This window comes from Myodes glareolus, chromosome 6, assembly GCF_982192425.1.
Source record: "Myodes glareolus chromosome 6, mMyoGla1.1, whole genome shotgun sequence".
NCBI classification, from domain to species: Eukaryota; Metazoa; Chordata; class Mammalia; order Rodentia; family Cricetidae; genus Myodes; species Myodes glareolus.
This window is the reverse complement of record NC_142031.1, coordinates 7,468,991-7,487,792: the sequence shown is the minus strand read 5'-3', so window position 1 is coordinate 7,487,792 and position 18,802 is coordinate 7,468,991. Positions and strand designations below refer to the sequence as shown.

Below are 18,802 nucleotides of genomic sequence, written 5' to 3'. Positions count from 1 at the left end.
CTCCCAGAACTTGACCATTATCCCAACTATCTCAGGGTCCTCTAAAATTCCACTGCCCCCCAGACAATAGGAAGCAATTTTAAGAATACAATGCCCACATTCCCAAGGGATGGGGTAGGTGGGTTTTAGTTGGTTGGTGGATTTTAAATGTCTGTCATCATTTAAGGAGGGTGGGTTTCAAATTATTACTGGTTAGAGTAAGGGAGAAAATTTAGCAAGGAGGTTAGATTCAGGGATCTCTTTCTGAAAAGAAAAATGCCTCCCCCTTTTTTTTTTTTTTTTTTTAATAGAAATGATAGGAAAAGCCAGTCAGTGGTGGTGCATTCCTTTAATTCCAGCACTCAGGAGACAGAGGCAGGTGGATCTCTATGAGTTAAAGGTCAGTCTGGTCTAAAGAGCAAGGTTCAGTACAGGCTCCAAAGCTACACAGAGAAACCCTATCTCGAAAAACCAAAAAAAGGGAAAGAAATGATAGGAAAATGGGTAGATTATTGAATCTACTTTTAAACACAAACAAACAAAAAACATTAGTCTTAAATATTTTACATTGGTATGAAAATTTATATATTGATACAAATTTAAGGCTATTTTTGTTATATTGTATATATGTTTCTACTGTTGCTTAAGGTATTGTACCTAGTGGTTTGAAGTTTAAAAGATTGTTTTAGGATGGTATTACAAGGTATGATATAAAATGGTTTAAGTATAAAACTTTAAATAATCAAGATAAGGTAGATAATACAGGATTTTTTTCCAAATATGCAAGTTACAAATGGACTGGACATTGTGAATATAATTCTTACCTAATAACTGTTTTTACTAAATATATTTTTACTATTAGAGTTTTTTTACTATTAGAGTTTTTTCTTTAAAAAGAAAAAAACCTTTCCTTTTTATTTAGACAAAAATGGAGAAATGTGGGATATTCGTATACTGAATGAAGATATATTGTTGTGATTGGCTTAAAGCTTAGCAGTCAATAGCTAGGCAGGAGGTGTAGGCGGGACTTACAGGCAACGAGAGGCTTCAAGGGGTTAGCTGAGGCTGGCAGAAAAGACACCAATGAGACATGGAGAAGAGTCAAACATACAGAATGAAAGAAAAATAAAAAGCCACATGTTAAAAAGTAGATTAATAGAAATGGGTTAATTTAATTATAAGAGCTAGTTAGGAATGAGCCTAAGCTATAGGCTGAGCGTTCATAATTAATATTGTCTCTGTGTTGTTTTGTGAGCTGACAGTCCTAAGAAAAATCCATCTAAGGGATTCCTCAAACAACTGTCAGTAACTCCAGACTCAGAGGATTCAAGGGCACCAGGCACCAATTTGTTACAGACAGGAGGAGACAAAACCACCCTACACATAAAATAAAACAAACATATCTTTTAAAAAAGCTACAAAATCACATGTCCTGCACAAAAATAATCAGACTTCTTCCTTTCTTATTTATAACCCTGTTGATCTGTTTGTTGTACTATTACTCTGGCCAACTATCCCAATACTGTAGAAGAAGGACTTAGTCACGGGGCATCCTCAGTTACGTAACACTACCTACCAATAACTCAAAGCAAACCAGATGAAGCGCCTTTCCCATGAACAACAAGTCATCCCCACGGATGTTTTCTGTGTGAACTGTAGTCACATGGGACTGTACAGGCACAAGAAAGACTCTCACTCAACCAATTAACAAGTTTTTTTGCTATCTCTTGGTACTCTGACTTCCACGTGTTCTTTATCTGTGTAGTGTTATATGCTCTGGGACCATCTTCATATACTTTGTATGTAATCTACTAGTAACCTACAATTAGATTACCTAATAGACAATTTGAAATCTATCCACTAGTAATCTACAGTCAGATACCTAATAGACAATCCAGATCATCTCGTTTCCGTGTAGCAAAAGAAGGTCACGCCAGTTAAGAGAAGGATACAGTCCTGTAACTGAGCCTACAGACGTCTGCACCTTCTGCCCAAGCACAGAAGCAACAGCGGTGAGGCGACTAGTAGAGACCCAGAGCCTCACAAAGAACAAAAGTCAGAAAGAGGGCGCTGTGGAGGGGTAGAATTTGAGCTCTGGTTCTGGCTTCTAGAGTCTACGTCCCAGTAAAGAGAGCACAGCACCAGGATAACGGCAACTAAGCACAGAACCTAGATCACAGGTGAGGTCAGAAGCAGGAATCTAGGAAGAGACATTAGTAAAGGCAGGCTGTGACTTGCTAAGAATTAGAAAAAGAACTGCCCCTGTAGAAAACTCAAAGTGAAACAGATGAAGCATTTTTACAATGACAAAAAGCTATTCCTATGGATGTCTGCTATGTGAATGGTGACCGCACACGATTCCTATGGATGTCTGCTGTGTGAACGGTGAGTCGCACACGACTCCTACAGATGTCTGCCGTGTGAACAGTGAGCCACACGGGATCCCTGCGGGTGTCTGCCGTGTGAACGGTGAGCCACACGGGATCCCTACGGGTGTCTGCTGTGTGAACAGTGAGCCACACAGGATCCCTTTGGGAATATTTACATGGGAAATGGTAACAAAATTTTCAACCTAATACAAACAACAAGCTTTTGAATCATTACTCATCCCCACGTCAACATTCTAGTCCCTCTCTATGAGCTGTCGAACTTAATCAAGTCTACCCAGCTCCTACTGCAATCTCCATTTATAGTCTGAGCTCTGTGAACAAGGACGGGCACGAACACAAACGGGGTCCAGAGGGGACTTCAGCTGGAAAGCAAAACTGTGAAGGCGATGAATCAGGGACGTAGAAACAAAAGGTCATATTTTTGGGCTCAAACCAACTAGAAATCCAGAGTTTTTCACTCAGTTTCCAGCAGGAACACTGTCCTGAAACAAATGGGACCTGCTTCACTGAGACCCAGGAGATGCTCTGGGAGATGCAAGAGAGAATCCCAGTTACCCTGGACAACACGAGCCCACACGTTCATCCAGATTGCCGAGACAGAGTTTCATGTGGAAGGGACGGACACACAGCCAAACTGCAGGGCTATTCCCCAGCACCTGCAATCTCTGCAACCGAACTCATAACGGGTAACTGGAGGGCCCCTCATTTCCTCCCTAAAGGTGGGTGATCTTGAGCTTGAGTGGTAGTCCATCTTTTTTCGGGTTTTTGACAAATGATTCAGCTAAGTTTTCTTACCAGTTCAATGGGCAACAACTATGAACTGTCCTATGTGCCCCTTCGTCCCAGTGTAAGGTCCTCGCACTTGAGTGCACGTTGCTGGCTTCCCTCAGTAACAACTACCCTGTCTGGATTCAAAGCAGAGCCCGAAGCCTGGCTTGCTAAAGTTAGTTCCTAAGCACCTAGAGCACATGCAGGGGTAAGACTCCATTCTTCTGATACCTGGACCCAAACTGGACACAAGAAAAATCACCACCACCACCACCTTCATCATCATCATCTTCTTCTTCTTCATCTTCTTCATCACTACTGTCCCCAGAAAGTGCGAGGAAGAGGAAGGAGAAAGGACTGTCGTACATACTACCACAACAAAAGCAGAGAAGGGCATCAGGGAAGAAAGGAAGTGAGAGGGAAGACGCTGCCGCAGCGCTGTCGTCTGGAGGCAGTCTCACACTGAAGCTGCACTGACATGCAGAAACACGGTCCCCTGAAGTACATTTGAGAGAGGGGGCCACCGGACTCGAGGGTGCTGCTGCTGCTGCTTTCTGAGAGACTGGAATCACATGCAGTCAGACGTCAAGGCATAAGGCATGACTAACAGAGAGAGCAGACCCTGTCCAGTCCACAGTGTCACTCTGTGAGCCCCAGTTCTCAAATGCAACACTGACCACAGTCTCTGAGATTCATTTATAATGAGAAACCCATGAGCTAGGTCGCAAAAAAATGCAATTCTATGGTTTTTGTACAGACGACAGGATGAGAAGGACGGGAAGAAAAGAGCGTACAACACTGCAATCTTCACTTTCTCATGGGCCAAAGCCTGGTAGAATCATGGAGGCAGGGCACATGCCCACCAGAGAGCTAGCGAGCGACACAGGTTAATAACCCAATGACTCCCAGAACTCAACTGAGGTCAGTGCCACACAGCAGTTCTTTCCAAACGTGTTAATTTCTTTCCCTGCACTGCAAACACACACACAGCTCTCCTGCAAATAAATACCTAGGAGAGGTCCGCAGGGAGGAGGGACGTCTGCTGGCAGCACTGGGCGAGCCGGGTGGGAAGGCGGGGCCCCTGCTGCGGGGTCTCTGTCTGTAGGAGCTGACAGGTACTGCTCGGGGACTACTTGGGCGGGCAGGGAAGCCTGAGGAGTTAGCCTGAATTGAGGGTCGTGGGGTGGGGCAAGGTGAAGAACCCCATGGGTGCATGAGAGTGTAGGGTCGATACCTCGGGGATGAGGGTTGGCTTCCAGCCACAGTTCCCGAAGTTGCACTGTGAGGGCTGAGGGATGCGGGAGGCACAGCCACCTGGGGGGCTGCACTGTGAGGACTCAGGGATGCGGGAGGCACAGCCACCTGGGGGGCTGCACTGTGAGGACTCAGGGATGCAGGAGGCACAGCCACCTGGGGGGCTGCACTGTGAGGACTCAGGGATGCGGGAGGCACAGCCACCTGGGGGGCTGCACGGTGAGGGCTCAGGGATGCGGGAGGCACAGCCACCTGGGGGGCTGCACTGTGAGGGCTCAGGGATGCGGGAGGCACAGCCACCTGGGGGGCTGCATGGGAAGGTGAGGCCAAGGAAGGACTCAGCCCTGGTGCAAAGCTCCAGAAACTGGCAGCAGGAGCAGGGCTAGTCTCATAGAGGCTAAATTAGTTGGAAAAGGGAGGAAAGAAGAGAAAAATCAAAGAAACACTTGAGATAACAAAAAATGGATAACGTCAGCTTTTAAAGGATAATACAATCATATTATAAACTCTAAAGTTTAAGTAGATAAGCATTTCAAAAGTGATCAGATGCTAATTGCTACATTCATGTGGAGGTGCCAATGACCCCTTCCAAAGAATAATGCAGCAGAGACAGTCATGTGTGTCAACAACCTAACCAACCACAGAAGGCTAAGAAATTCAATCAAGGAAGGGTAGCACCACCTGCAATGGCCACAGCCACCCTGTCCCCTGCTTTCCCCGCATGTTAAAGACACTGTAACATCAACGACACACACACATCAACACTGTGGAGCAGCTCTTCAACATTCTCCACAGCTGTTTTTACTACCAGTGAGATGTGCAAGAGAATCGTACTGACCTAGACAACGAGCTGGCACTGAAGGAGCCCAGGCTGCAGAACATGGGGCTTGTTCCTGAATTGGAGCCAGTGTTCAGCATGAGATTTCTGTCAGGTGACCGAGCTGCCGTGGCAATAGGCTGGGATGTGGCTGTCAGACTGGCAAACGGATTTTCATCTCGTGTCTGAGTGGACATCATCAGCACTTCCATTAAAATCTGGCCAATCAGATCCTTAAAATCAGAGAACACTGTTGGGAAGGCAGAGCAAAAAGCAGGTTATTCACGGGTTGTCATTTCCATGGTCCTCTATAAGCCAAACAGAACCAGAGTGATGCTATGTGCTAGGCAGTACTGGGTTCTCAACACTGAAAAGATATTAGCTGAAACCCCAACAAAGGTCCGGTGTTCTTCCCAGTGATTTCTTTTTCTTTTTCTAATTTATTTTTACTTTACTGGTGTTTTGGCTGTATGCGTATCTGTGTGAGGGTGTTGTATCCTGGAGTTACAGACAGTTGTGAGCAGCCACGTGAGTGCTGGGAATTGAACCTGGGCCCTAAGGAGCATCAGTGCTCTTGACTGCTCAGCCATCTCTCTAGCCCCTCTTTTTCTTCTAAATATTATTGTACATTTTTCTCTATGTGTATATATGTGCACATGCATGCCCATGTAGGGATCAGAGGACAACTTTCAGGATAGCTTTCCATCCACCATGTAGATTTTGGGGACAGCACTCAGGCCATTATCCCTAGGGGCAAGCACCTCTACCCACTGGGCCATCTCACTGGTTCAGTCCATAGTCATTTCCAAGTTTGAGTAAACATACCACAGCTATGTAAGAGGCAACATTAAGGGAAACTGAGCGACCACATCTCTGTATAGAGATGACATCAGAAGAAGCTGAGCGACCAGTTGTACAGAGGTAATATTAGAGCAAACTGAGTAAAGGTTATGCATAAGTTCTTCCTATTTTCCTCATTTTTTTCCTGTAAATATAAAACTAATCCAAAATTAAATTTTATTTAAACCAAGTTAGAGTGCAGCCGGAGAGCTACCACGGATGACTGTTTATTGTAGAAAGAAACCAGTCCCTACCAGAGTTGCCTGTGCTATACTATGACAAACACAGCAAGAAAGTCCAAGCTCCAAAGGTTCTATGAAGGGCTCCATATTCAGTCACCATCTGGTTTCTGGAGCAGATCCCAGTTTAGTTTCTTTCTTGTTCTTTGTAGCTCCTGGTTGATTTGCTGTTGATCTTTAGATACATCCTAGACACCAACAACCAAAGCCTGATCCACGTCAGTTTCACCTAGTTAGAGCATTAAAACTTATGGTTGATGTGTACAAGGGAATCGTGATAACCTTGGAGTTAAGAGCGAGAGCATTGTGTGGCAAGTCTTTAAAACCCACAGTCGCTTGGCTCTTCCCAGCCAGTTACTAACATCAGAAAGACACTAACATCAGAAACCCCCGACCTTCCAGGAACACAGGACTTCCACTGCCCTGAAGAAGGCAGGCCGGGTGAAAAGGGAACTGTAACCGTGAACAGTGACTGTGCACTGAAAACGTATCTCTTTAGCACTCCATATACAAATGCCCTCCTGAAGATCAGGGATAGACCTCAATGGGCAAAAGGCGAAAGATCCTACAACCCAGACAGCTGTATCCCAGCGATGTGGCCCTACCCCTCCTCTACTGCAAATGATTATATTGCGCCACAGTGCCTGCAAAATACCTTTAGTATAGTTTAGTACAGCTAATCTCTTAAAATAGAATCTAGGAAGACAACAAAACATAATTATATTCCATTTTGCTAAGTAATTTAATAAAAAGATTTGGATTGACTATCTACGCATCGCTTGGTAAGCACTAAGCCCACAGTGACAACGGACCTGCAGTAAGGTAAGAGATCTTCTCAATTGTGGCTGAAGTCAGCAGGCCACAGATGGTTGTCTTGAGTCCCGGGGCCAGCCTGCATGCAACTTTTCAGGCACTAATGCCCTCTCAGAGAGTATTCCACCATAAGGTAAAAACCTCGCCTGAGACAGTAAAACCATCTGTTTATTTAATATATATTGGAGCTGGAGAGATGGCTTGGCAGTTAGTTTGCCGCTCTTCCAGAGGACCCAACTTCGGTTCTTTGCGCCCACACATGTGCCTCCAACAATCTGTAACTCCAAGTCCAGGGGATGGATCTGATGCTCTCTTCTGGCTTTGAGAGGCACCTGACCATACATACATGCACAATACGCACAAGCATATGAATGCAGATGTAAAACCCCATTTTAAAATCTCAAAAGAAAAAAAAATCATGTAGCAATCAGATCAGTGGAAAGAAAAGAAAGTGAGCACACAGGTGTGTCTCCATCAGAAGCAGCCCTGTAACAAAAAGTGCGGTTCCATACCATGGGGACAGAGACCCACAGAGTCTCACATTCTACACACAAGTGCAAGGGGGGGGGACCCTGACAAAGAACCCACCTTCTTTCGGGTTCTGTTTAAACTGCGCAGAAAGAGAAGAAAGAAAGATGACATCTCTGTCCCGGTCCTTCCAGGAGACGCGGAAGATCTTACAGACCAGCTGTAAGGCCTGCTCTTCGGACACTTCAGGACCTGAAGAAGTCTCCTAGTGGGAAGATCTGAGCATTAATCTACAGTAGGAGACAGGAGTTAAGACATTTGATTCCATTTTTATTCATTTATTAACAGATATATTTTTAAATGCATAAAACTGTTCAGCCGGGCAGGTGGTACAGGCTAGGAAGCAGAGGCAAATGGATCTCTACAAACAGAAGGCCAGTCTTCGCTACACAAAGCAAGTTTCAAGACATCCAGAGGTACACATGAGATTCTGTGGGCTGGGGAGTAAGTTACAATGTCAAGGTCTCATTAAGCTGATGTCATTACTGATGGGAGAGCAGAGGCACTGTCAGGAGTAACCAGGAAGAATGAGGCACAAAATGTGCCCATGTCATCTACCTGCTGAGTGAGCACTGTAGAACCAGGTTACGTCCCCGGTACATAAACACTTTCCTCTGAGGAATTTTACAGCTTTCATGACAGAGGCAGTATTACATACAAGAACATGAATAAATTCACAAACAGAGACCGCACCACAAGGAAGCTATTGTCTAAGAACCATTACAAGGTCACCAAAGTAGTTCTGTGAACTTCCTGAATGGAACGGGGTATACTGGCCTATACCACACGTGACACCCAAACCTGCATGGCACCTATACCCACATCCACACCCAAACCCAAGTCACCCAGCCCAGGGATCAGAGCTCAGATAAAAAAGACAGAAAGGCCTCACCAAGTCTGTACTTGCTGGTACATTTTACATGTCCTTGCTTTAATTATTTCAGAATACAGCCAAAGATAAAATGATCTACTGTCTTAGTAAAGACCCACAAAAATTAAATTTCAAATCCCTACGATGAACAAACAGCCAGACAGATCTGTGAACAGCCCAGGCCCGCCAGGGCTATACAGCAAGATTCTGTCTCAAAAAAAAAAAAAAAAAAAAAAAAAAAAAAAAAAAAAAAAAAAAAAACCCAAAACAAGCAAACAAACAAAACAAAAACACAGGGACCCAACCCAAATAGACAGGTTGACTGACACTTCCAAGGAAGCTTGGACTATGCAGTGAGAACTCTGTGGGGGAACAGGGACCAGCCAGCAGGAACGGAGCGTCCTCCTCCTCACCAACCTTTTCACCCAGGCTCCTCTTCTCCCTTCGGTCGTTCTCGTCCACTTCCATGTTTTCAATCCCCGAATCCACATCCACCTGGGACATGCTTTAAGTACAAAAGACAAACATGGCTTTCATCTTTTTTTAAATTCCCAGCGTCAAAGCTGTGACAAGCTTTATTTAACATATCAACCTGCATTTATCAGGAAAGCAGAGTAACACTGGTTCCCTTCTGAAAACCTAAGAGCTCCTCATGAACTGGCATGGAAGCATCTAGTCCATCTTACGTGCTGGACTCATTCTCCCAAGGGATCATTTCCTTGAGATCACTTTCAAAATCTAAGCTATCAGCAGAATGGATTTTCAGGACGTGCTATTTTTAAACAATGCATGATGCAAGCAGAGTTATTTACATTAAGTGACTGTCCAGCACCAGGTACTAAATCATCCCTTTGACCCCAACAAGAATGATGCTCTGTCATTTGTCTCACTCTCACAAATGTGGCATTTGGGGTACTCATTTCTATTCCACAGCCAGCCACTCTGTCTCACCAACCAAAACGTCTCAACAGGTCTTGCTTTGGTCCCATCACGCCTTGCTCTAATTCTAGAGCCATACAAATTTCCACTATGATTTCTCCTTGACAAAAAAATGTATAAGGGTATTTTATTAAGTTCTATGCTAATTTTCTGGCTTAATATACAAGTCAAAACACATGGCCCTTATGTGTCTGATTCTTGTAACTTTCTACCTGATGAGCACGTAAAGTCCTATATTTTTCAATTAGATCAATTAGATTGTATGTTTCCTCATGTCCATCCTCTCCTTGATCTATTCCTGGCTAAAAGAGACATGTCTGAAGCCCCTGAGGATGGTTTTACAGATGGCGATGGCTTCTTGACACCCTGTCAGTGTTCGCTTTCGGCACGCTGATGTTATATTTCTAAGCGTGTGCACACCTGGAGCTGTCATGGCTGCAGGTAAACTCGTCGTCACAGAAAGCTTCCTTCTAGTCATGAAGCTGGGTTACAGGACACACAACAGCCCACGGTTTGCCTTTACCTCCTTCAGCTAATACTGGAACTAGAAGTTTCAGAGGTAAGCAGTTCATAAGTCTAAAGTGCATGCTGCCAAGTAGCGTGGCGAAATCCCGCACCTAGATGCGCTCTGCCCAGGCCGGAGTCCTCCCTTTGTCACAAAGTCGATGCCAGCTCTCACTTTATTTGGTAGCTGGGTTACAAACCTGGTGTTGCCATGCTAGTCCTCAGCAGTGGCCCCAAAGCCCAAGAGGAGTGAATTAAGGAGGCCCAGGGCACAAAATGTGGAAAGAAGGGTCAACTGTGGAACTCTGGTACTACATGGTAGGGTTACAGCGGGAGACACTAAACACAAGAATCTAAGGGCGCTTGGTCTAATAGCAGCCTTTCTGGCTTACCTGCTATGGCTGCTGAATATTTTAGAGCCATCTAACCCTTCTGATTTCTCTGTCTCGCTACTGCTGCACCCACTGGTATTATCATTTACACGCTGAGATCTATTCACATGTACCACTTGTTTATTATGAGGCCATTTTGTTTAATCATCTATACCTTACGTCTCATAAAAGGCATCTGGAAACTGAACTGAAATTCTGTGGAGAGGTGGTACCTGCTTATAACCGCTGAGCTACCTCTCTAACTCATAAAGACATTTGACTCAAGCAACTGTATAAAGAACATTTCATTCAGAACAGAAAAACTTCTCAACCTAGGAATGAAATTTGGAATCAGGTTGGTAATGACACGGTGTCTCTGGGTTGTCACTTCAGACTACTAGGCTAAAGACTAGAGTACAGATTTCCCGTCCTCCAAGAGAAGCAGTGAGAACAGGTGGCATCAAGTTACCTTTTCTCACAGGAGACGCCGTCGATATCCATGCTCTGGGAACGGGAGAGGGATTGAGACTGCGTCTCAAGGCTGTTGGACGGTGAGCTGCTCAGAGAGCTGACTCCTTCGCTGCTCTGGCTCCGATGGGCAACTCCTAAACACAAGAGGTGAGACAGAGAAAGGCCCATGTGACACAAGTCCAGGAGTAAAGGCAACAGCAACACACACACCCTCACGATGCTTGGTAGTGAGGATTCCTGTCAGCCGACCCCGTAAGTGTCAGCAAGAGATCATGACTGTCGTCATGCGTCACGTACATGGCGCTGCACGGGGTGCTTGGAATGACTCTCAGACGTTCTAACTGTGGCCCTGGACAAAAAAATGACAAAACAGCGAAGTCGTCTTTTATTTTGTTTTAGTATATTTTATGAGTGCGAGAGAGAGAAACAGAGAGAGAACATGTGTGCACTTCTGTGTGCCCCCATGGACGTCAGAGGACAACTGTCAGGAGTCAGTTCTCCCTCCACCATGTGAGTTCCATGGATTGAAGGCAGGTGTCTCACCCAGTTAGCCATCTCACCAACCCAACAGTACAGAGACATTCCTGAAATGCACTGGAAATAAGATACATTACTGAACTGACAGACATGCAAAGGAGCCACTAACAAATGTCGATGAAAGAATCAGATGGTGGGAGGGTAGGTGTTTGTGGCCGGTCTTTCGACTTAGCCGCAAAACTGAGACTCTCAGACATGTTGAAAATACAGCAGAACTTCACCGCTCCATCTCCTTCTGTACAGATCCGTCCATTTGATGATGAAATATATTGGAGAAAATAAAAAAGTGACACCATCTTTGACCCCACAGAGCTCACAGTGACATGAAACTAGCATCAGGGCAGAGGGGCAGACTACTTCTCAGAGAAATTTGCTCAACAATGTCTTAAAATTTATTTGTTACAGAACTTTAAAAATCACCTTAGCTAGGTGTGAGGACACACACCTTTAATCCCAGCACTAGGGAGGCAGAGGCAGGCGGATCTCTGTGAGTCCTAGGACAGACTGGTCTACAGAGTGAGTTCTAGGACATTTAGGAGTACACAGAGAAACCCTGTCTGGGCAGGGGATAGGGTACACAAAGGCACTCAAGAATTCACTCTGACCTTAACTTGGGTATACACACCATAAAAACTTTATTTAGGACAGTGTACTATATATAACAGACTATACATAATAGGAACAAAGCACCATGGCGTACTGACAGTACAGCATGTCTGTAGTATTTTTGTGAGATCATCTGAATTCACTTTGTCCTGCCCTTCAAAGGTCTTTACACCCCAGTTCGCCCCACAATCAATCACATGTGCTCACACCCGGGTTTTCCCCACAATCTATCATGTGTGCTCACACCCCGGTTCTCCCCATAATCGATCATATGACTTCATACCCCGTTCTCCCCACAATCCATCACATGTGCTCACACCCCATTCTCCCCACAATCAATCACATAGTCATCTCTGAACATCACAATGATCTACTCGTTTCAAAAATTTACAAAGTTTGGTGGCCCCTTCAGTTTTACTTAGAATATAAAATATCATGACTAAAACACATGAAAGCAACAACGAAAGGTCACTCTCTCCCGAAACCACGCTGTGCTGTTGCCACCCTCTTCCACTTCCTGCTAGAGAAATCAGAGTTGAGGAAGTGACCTCTGAGATTAAGACTGTTTTATTCCCTCTCCCATCTTCCGAAGGCCAGATACTGAAAGGTGAAAGCCTAGGCATAACTTCATCATCAACATTAACAACCTTCACCTATCAACTTACAAAACCAATCTTTTAAAAGTGAGGGTGCATGGAGCAAACGAAAGAGAAAGCCATGTTTGCTCTTAATACACATGAACTACAAACATGCAAGGGGGCTCGACTCTTGGCAGGCTCTGGCTGGGGAAGGTTGTAGAAGGCACTTCACACTCTGGGAAAAGCAGACACTGAAGAAACTAAGAAGGGATTCGCTGAGTCCTTCCTCCTGTATCACCATGGCTCCTCAGCAACAGGCCCTCTCGGATACAAACCACACCAAATGCCCACTTAGGACTCGTTATTGCTGAACTTGTTCTGGTCATCCTTTCAACCTGCCTCTGTCTGTATGTCTGCCTGCTTGTCTGCCTGTCTCTCACATCCAGAGGCTTGCTGGGAAAAATAAAAAATAAAAATGAATTATAATATTCAGAAGCATCCCAGGGCCGGTGAGATGGCTTAGGGGGAAAAGACCCTTGCTGCCAAGCCTGACCCGACAACCCCACATGGCAACAACATTCCTCAAAAGGAATAGAAGTAAAATGTTGCTTTCTAACTCCAGACATGGGGCATGGCAAGTAAACACACATACACATACACTCAGGCACACTCATGCACATGAATAAATGAATGAATAAATGCAAAGAACTTACAAAAGGAACCCCCAAAACCTTTAAAAACAAACAAGAAAAAAGAAATTAGAGATTTGGAAGGGAGAGTCAGGTGAATCTCTGAGTTCAAGACCAGTCTGGTCTACACAGTAAGTTCGAGGACAGCTAGGGACACACAAAGAAACCCTGTCTTGAAAAATCTACCCAAAAAAGGGAAGATGGCACAGTGGTTAAGGGCGCTTCCAGAGGGCCAGGGTTTGAATCCCAACACCCACAGAGCAGCTCACAATCATCCCCAACTCCAGTTCCAGGGGATGTGGTGCCCTCTTCTGGACTCCACAGGCACCAGCCATCCATGAGGTACACAGACCTGCAAGCAAATGAAGCACCCCCACACATAAACTAAACACATAAACTAGAATATTTTTATAAAAGACAGGGATGTGGGCTGATCTTAAAGAGCTCATCCAACCCTGCATTCACCCTCTTCTATAGGTAAAATCACGCTCTCTGAAGCCATGATGGGAGTACCTGCTGTAATCCTAGCATCAAGAGGCAGAGCCAAGTGTCTGGAGTTTGACATTAGCCTATACATAACAAGACTCTTAAAAATCGGGGAGGGGGGAAAAAAAAAAGACTCTTAAAAATCTAAAAGAAAGGGGCTGAGAGCATGGCTCAAACAGTAAAGCACTTGCTGAGTTAAATCCCCAGGGTCTATGCTTTAAGAAGAAAAAGTTGGGCACAATGCACACTTGTGAGCTCGTGGAGGGAGTTAGGTGGCTCTCTGGAAGCTAGCTAGCCGCTTGGCAGAGTTTTAGGTCTACGAAAGCCTGTCTCAAAACAAAAGGAAGAAGGTTCCTAAGGAATGACATCTGAGGTTATCCTCCTACTGCCACACACACATGCATGCAACCACACGCACACGGAATCTGAGAGCTATTTCTAACTTTATAGATGTGGCATCAAGCAGTTTTCCATGAACTCTGTAACCTGTCATTTAAGTTAGTGTCACAGTTTATTACCTGAATAATGATGGGGATAAAGGAGAAAAATCTCTACCCCTTTATATGCTGTCTTCTGGTATTTGTGAGTGTGTACAACTGTGTATTCATGCACACATAAGGGACAGATTTTCCAGGAGTTCTTGTGTTCAGTATTGCTCCTCTGCCTTCACAATACCTGCAAACAGGGTAAAGGAATGCCAGCAGTACCGTGCACAGCCGGCGCCAGGATCAGGCTGCAGAGGCTGTCCCAGCAGGAGTGGCAGGACGATGGAGACAACTGGCATAGATATGCCTGTCACCAGCAAGACACTGACGACACCTGCTCTGGATTCACAAGGGGATTAATGTAGCCCCAGGAAAACACAACTGCATGCTAATGAACCGCTCCAACCAAGAGGAGGAGCCTCCAGGGTCTCTGGGTTCCGCTGCAGCCCTCGGCCTAGGGGCTCTGGCCTGCGTCTCTGCCTCTAGCCAGATCTGCTTTTATTTATTCCACTTCCTCAGATAGATCTCACTGTGTAGCCTCCACTGGCCACAAACTTGAGATCTTCCTGTCTCCGCTTCCCAAGTCTCGGGTTTACAGGCATAAACCATGCCCAGCTGTTTGTATTTATTAGCAATGGAACTCAAGGCCTCCGGGAGGTGAAAACTGTTCCACTAGTTGCATGCCCAGCTGTAAATCAGCTTCTAGACCACACACAAAACTTTCCTTCTCCCAAGCCTGAACCAAGTATAAGAGGAAAAAGGATTTTAATATAAGCAAATGGTAACAGAACAAAAGATCACAACTCTGCTGTCCTCTTGGTACCACTCTTAGGCAAAGGCAATGCGCTGCGAAAGAACAGCTTCCACTTAGTTAATTCTCGAAATGCACACAACCACTAACGCTGTGCGTGACCTTCAAGCACACAGGATGAACTTCTATGCCCTGCATCAGTCACTACTGCCCTAGGACTCTGCTCTGACTTCTCCTCAGGGATAGCACGGCCTTGTTCTCTAAGGTGCGGCAAGACTGAAATAAATACTAGGTGGGGGCTGCATGACTGACATTACAGCATCTGGTACATCACTAGCAACAACCTAGACACACCAAAGCGTCAGATAAAGCACAACAAGAGAGTTCCGGGGAGCGAGGATGACGCCTGAAGCGAATATACGAGGATTATCCCACTTTCAAAGTTAATAATGTTCTTTTATTTTTTAAATTTTATTTATTACATAAACAGTGTTCTGTCTGCATTTTTGCCTATATGTCAGAAGAGGGCACCAGTTCTCACTATATGTGAGCTACCATGTGGTTGCTGGGAATTAAACTCAGGACCCCAGAAAGAGCAGCCAATGCTCTTAACCTCTAAGCCATCTCTCCAGCCCTTTATTTTATTTTATTTTTTTTAGGTAGCTTTGTGACTGGGTATGGTGGCATATGCCTTTAATTCCATCCTGGTCTAGAGAGAGGTCCAGGCCAGCCAGAGCTACACAAGGAGACTCTGTCTTAAAATAAACATACGGGGCAGGAGGAGAGGAGGGAGGGGGAACTGGGATTGGCGGGTACTAAACAAATAAAAAAATAAAACTAATTATAAAGAACAAATAAACAAAAACAAGGTAGCATGCGTGACTGACACTAGAAATTGGACCCAGGGCCTTGCACATCCTATGCAGGTATTCTTTCTCACAGCTACATCCCTAGGCCCAGGGCAGACTTAACACCACATATAGTCCGAATTAGCAGCTTCGTGGGTGGCACCTGAGGAATGACACCTCAGACTGACCTTTGGCCTCCACATAAGCACACAATCAGCAATCACTGGCAGTGGAAGTCTAGCAAATACACACCAGGTCTTAAGAGACTCAAAAGTGTCGTGTAACTCAGTCTTTCTTGTCAAACCCAGACCAAGGCGAAGCCAGAGCAGCATGAGCAAGGCGCTCCCACACTCTCACACCTAACAAAAGAGAACCATGGCCTTGCTGAAAGGCCACAGCAACCTTTCCATAAGGACAGTTGCCTAGCAACTCCCCCAGTCAACCTTGGACCGAGCCCTCCTATTATTGATTCATGTGACCAATGACAATGCAAAACAACTTACATAACCTTCCTCACTTTACCTGTGAAACTGCCTGCCTTCACCTCCCCACACATGGCCGGGATCCCTACAGAACACACTTCCCCAAACAACTCTCTGCTCACTTCCAACTGAATTCATTGCTCCCTTAGAGGGCTTTTCTCTCCATCCTTAGGTTCAAAGTGCAGTTCAGTGAAAAACTCAAGAGGCCTCAGGAATGGTGTACAAGGTCAGAACTTTAGGGCCCATGGTGTGTGTGTGTGGGGGGGGGGACAGGTGGAGTGTCAGAGCCTCCGCAGAGGGGTTCACAGGCACTGCCTATATTTCCATATCCATCTGAAGTATTTTGTCTGGTTTCTTTAATTTTAGAAGGAAATGCATAGTACAGAGATAACTTCTCTTTAGGAGAAACAGCGAGGCAGACTTGCTGGCTTCAGGGAACGGAGGGACCTGCATAAAACTCTTCTCTTACTTTGACTCTAACGCTGCCAACCAAACCATTGCTCTCCCCAGGCCCGATGTGACTCACGAGAATGTGCTGGCATGAGGCTTGGGACAAAACAACATGATGAGCAAAGGGCTGGAGGGACAGCTCAGCGGTTAGGAACACTGTTGCTCTTGTAGAGGTCCTGGTCTAGTTCCCAGCACCCATGTCAGGAAGCTCACAACCACCTGTAAGTCCAGCGCCGATGGACCCAATGCCCTCTTCTGGTCTCTGTGGGCACTTGCACACACGTGCACTTATTCACACACAGACACGCATACATACATACATACATGATTTAAAATAATCTTGTCAGGTGTGGTGGCACAACCACACGTTTAATCCTAGCACTCAGGTGACAGAGGCAGGAGGGTCTCTGTACATTCAAGGTCAGCCTGGTCTACATTTCAAGTTCTAGGCTACCCAGGACTACATAGTGAAACCCATTCTCAATAAACCCAATCTTAAATAAATAAGTAAGCAACAGAGAAAAGGAGGAAGCAAGGGCGTAAACACTTCTTGTTTACAGCCACAGTAAGCCGGATACACTGGTGGAGCTTTCCTGTCCCACGTGTTGTGTCTGGGGTGCTGGAGCGTAGGATGGAGCGCATGCTGGGAAAGGCTCTCTCACAGACCTACAGACTTAGCTCTAACGGGAAACACATTTCTTCGTTCTGAAATACAAATCTCTCCTTCACAGCCGTTCTAGACCAGTTTTCAGGTTGGCAGGGAATACACACAAGCGATCACTTCCACAGGGCAACTTCCCTCTTCTCTCTGAGATGGTCTCACCATACTGTCCAGGGTTGCTGTGAATTCACGATCCTCCTGCCTTAGCCTCTTCCAATTTTTCATTTTCATTTTTAAAATTTTATCTCTTTATTCACCTGTGTGTGTATAGGGTGAGTGTGTGTGAGTATGGGTATGTGTGTACAGGGTGAGTGTGTGTGAGTATGGGTATGTGTGTACAGGGTGAGTGTGCGTGTGTGTGTGTGTGTGTGTGTAAGTATGAGTATGTGTGTATAGGGCGAGTATGTGTGAGTATGGATATGTGTGTATAGGGTAAGTGTTGAGTGTGTGTGAGTATGGGCATATGTGTACAGGGTGAGTGTGTGTGTGAGTATGGGCATGTGTGTATGAGGGGAGGTTTTCTCCATCTATGCTAATTCTAAGGACTGAACTCAGGCCATGAAGCTTATGGACAAGTGCCTTGAAACAGCGGAGTCAGCTTGCAGCCTAGAGCTTTGCTTTCCTCTCTTTCTTTCTTTCTTCCTTTCTTTCTTTCTTTCTTTTTCTTTCCTTCTTTCTTCCTTCCTTCCTTTCCTTCTTCCTTTCTTTTGTCCTTTTTCTGTTTTTGCTTTTTTTTTCTTTTTTGGCTTTTCGAGACAGGATTTATTTGTGTAGCCCTAGCTGTCCTGGAACTCACTCTGTAGCCCAGTGTGGCCTTGAACTCATAGATACCCCCGCCTCCCAGGTGCTGGGATTAAAGGCGTGCACCACCACCACCAGGCAGCTTTACTTTATTTTAAACGTATTTATATTTGAGACAGGGTTTTACTATATGGCCTTGGTTGTAGACCAGGCTAGCCATTAATTCTTAGAGGTATACCCGCCTCTTTTCCCAAGTGCTGGGTTTAAAGAAAGGCATACCATACCTGACAACTCTTCATTTTTAAAATGACAACTGTCATAATTTCTGGGAATTTCTTTAAGCTACATAAGCCCATGTTGTATGGTCATTTCCTCTTGGTGATTCATTCACTAATTCACCCCACCTTAAATCCTCTGCCAGGCTCTAGTGACAGCACTGGGGACACAAAAGTGAGCACAACTTCCTGACCCAGGGAGTTTCTATACCATCAGGGGAGGTAGACAAGACAGGGCACACAGCCAGACATGGTCCTCTGGGCATGGAAAGTCAGCACTAAGGAGGTAAAAGCAGGTGGATCCCAAGATTGAAGACAGCCTGTGTTACACGACAAGACTATGTCTCAAAATCAAAACAAGAAAACTCAAGGTGGACAAGTAGGATGGAGGCCAGGGCCGAGAGGAGCAGTGCTACATTAGAATGTGTG

General features: G+C 45.3%; 1 protein-coding gene across 2 annotated transcripts in view; it reads right to left on the bottom strand.

Annotated features, from left to right (window-relative positions):
• The window catches only part of Ube4b (ubiquitination factor E4B), a 108,288-nt gene that overhangs the window by 57,165 nt on the left and 32,321 nt on the right, over positions 1-18,802 (bottom strand). The window contains exons 3-8 of one of the 2 annotated variants that reach the window (XM_087906869.1): positions 10,783-10,918; positions 8,917-9,004; positions 7,689-7,833; positions 5,230-5,458; positions 4,147-4,788; positions 3,369-3,506 (exon numbers count right to left, since the gene is read on the bottom strand). In XM_087906869.1, coding sequence (XP_087762995.1) covers positions 3,369-3,506; positions 4,147-4,788; positions 5,230-5,458; positions 7,689-7,833; positions 8,917-9,004; positions 10,783-10,918 — 1,378 coding nt within the window. The remainder of the gene's footprint in view (positions 1-3,368; positions 3,507-4,146; positions 4,789-5,229; positions 5,459-7,688; positions 7,834-8,916; positions 9,005-10,782; positions 10,919-18,802) is intronic. The other variant, XM_087906870.1, reaches the window with a different exon arrangement.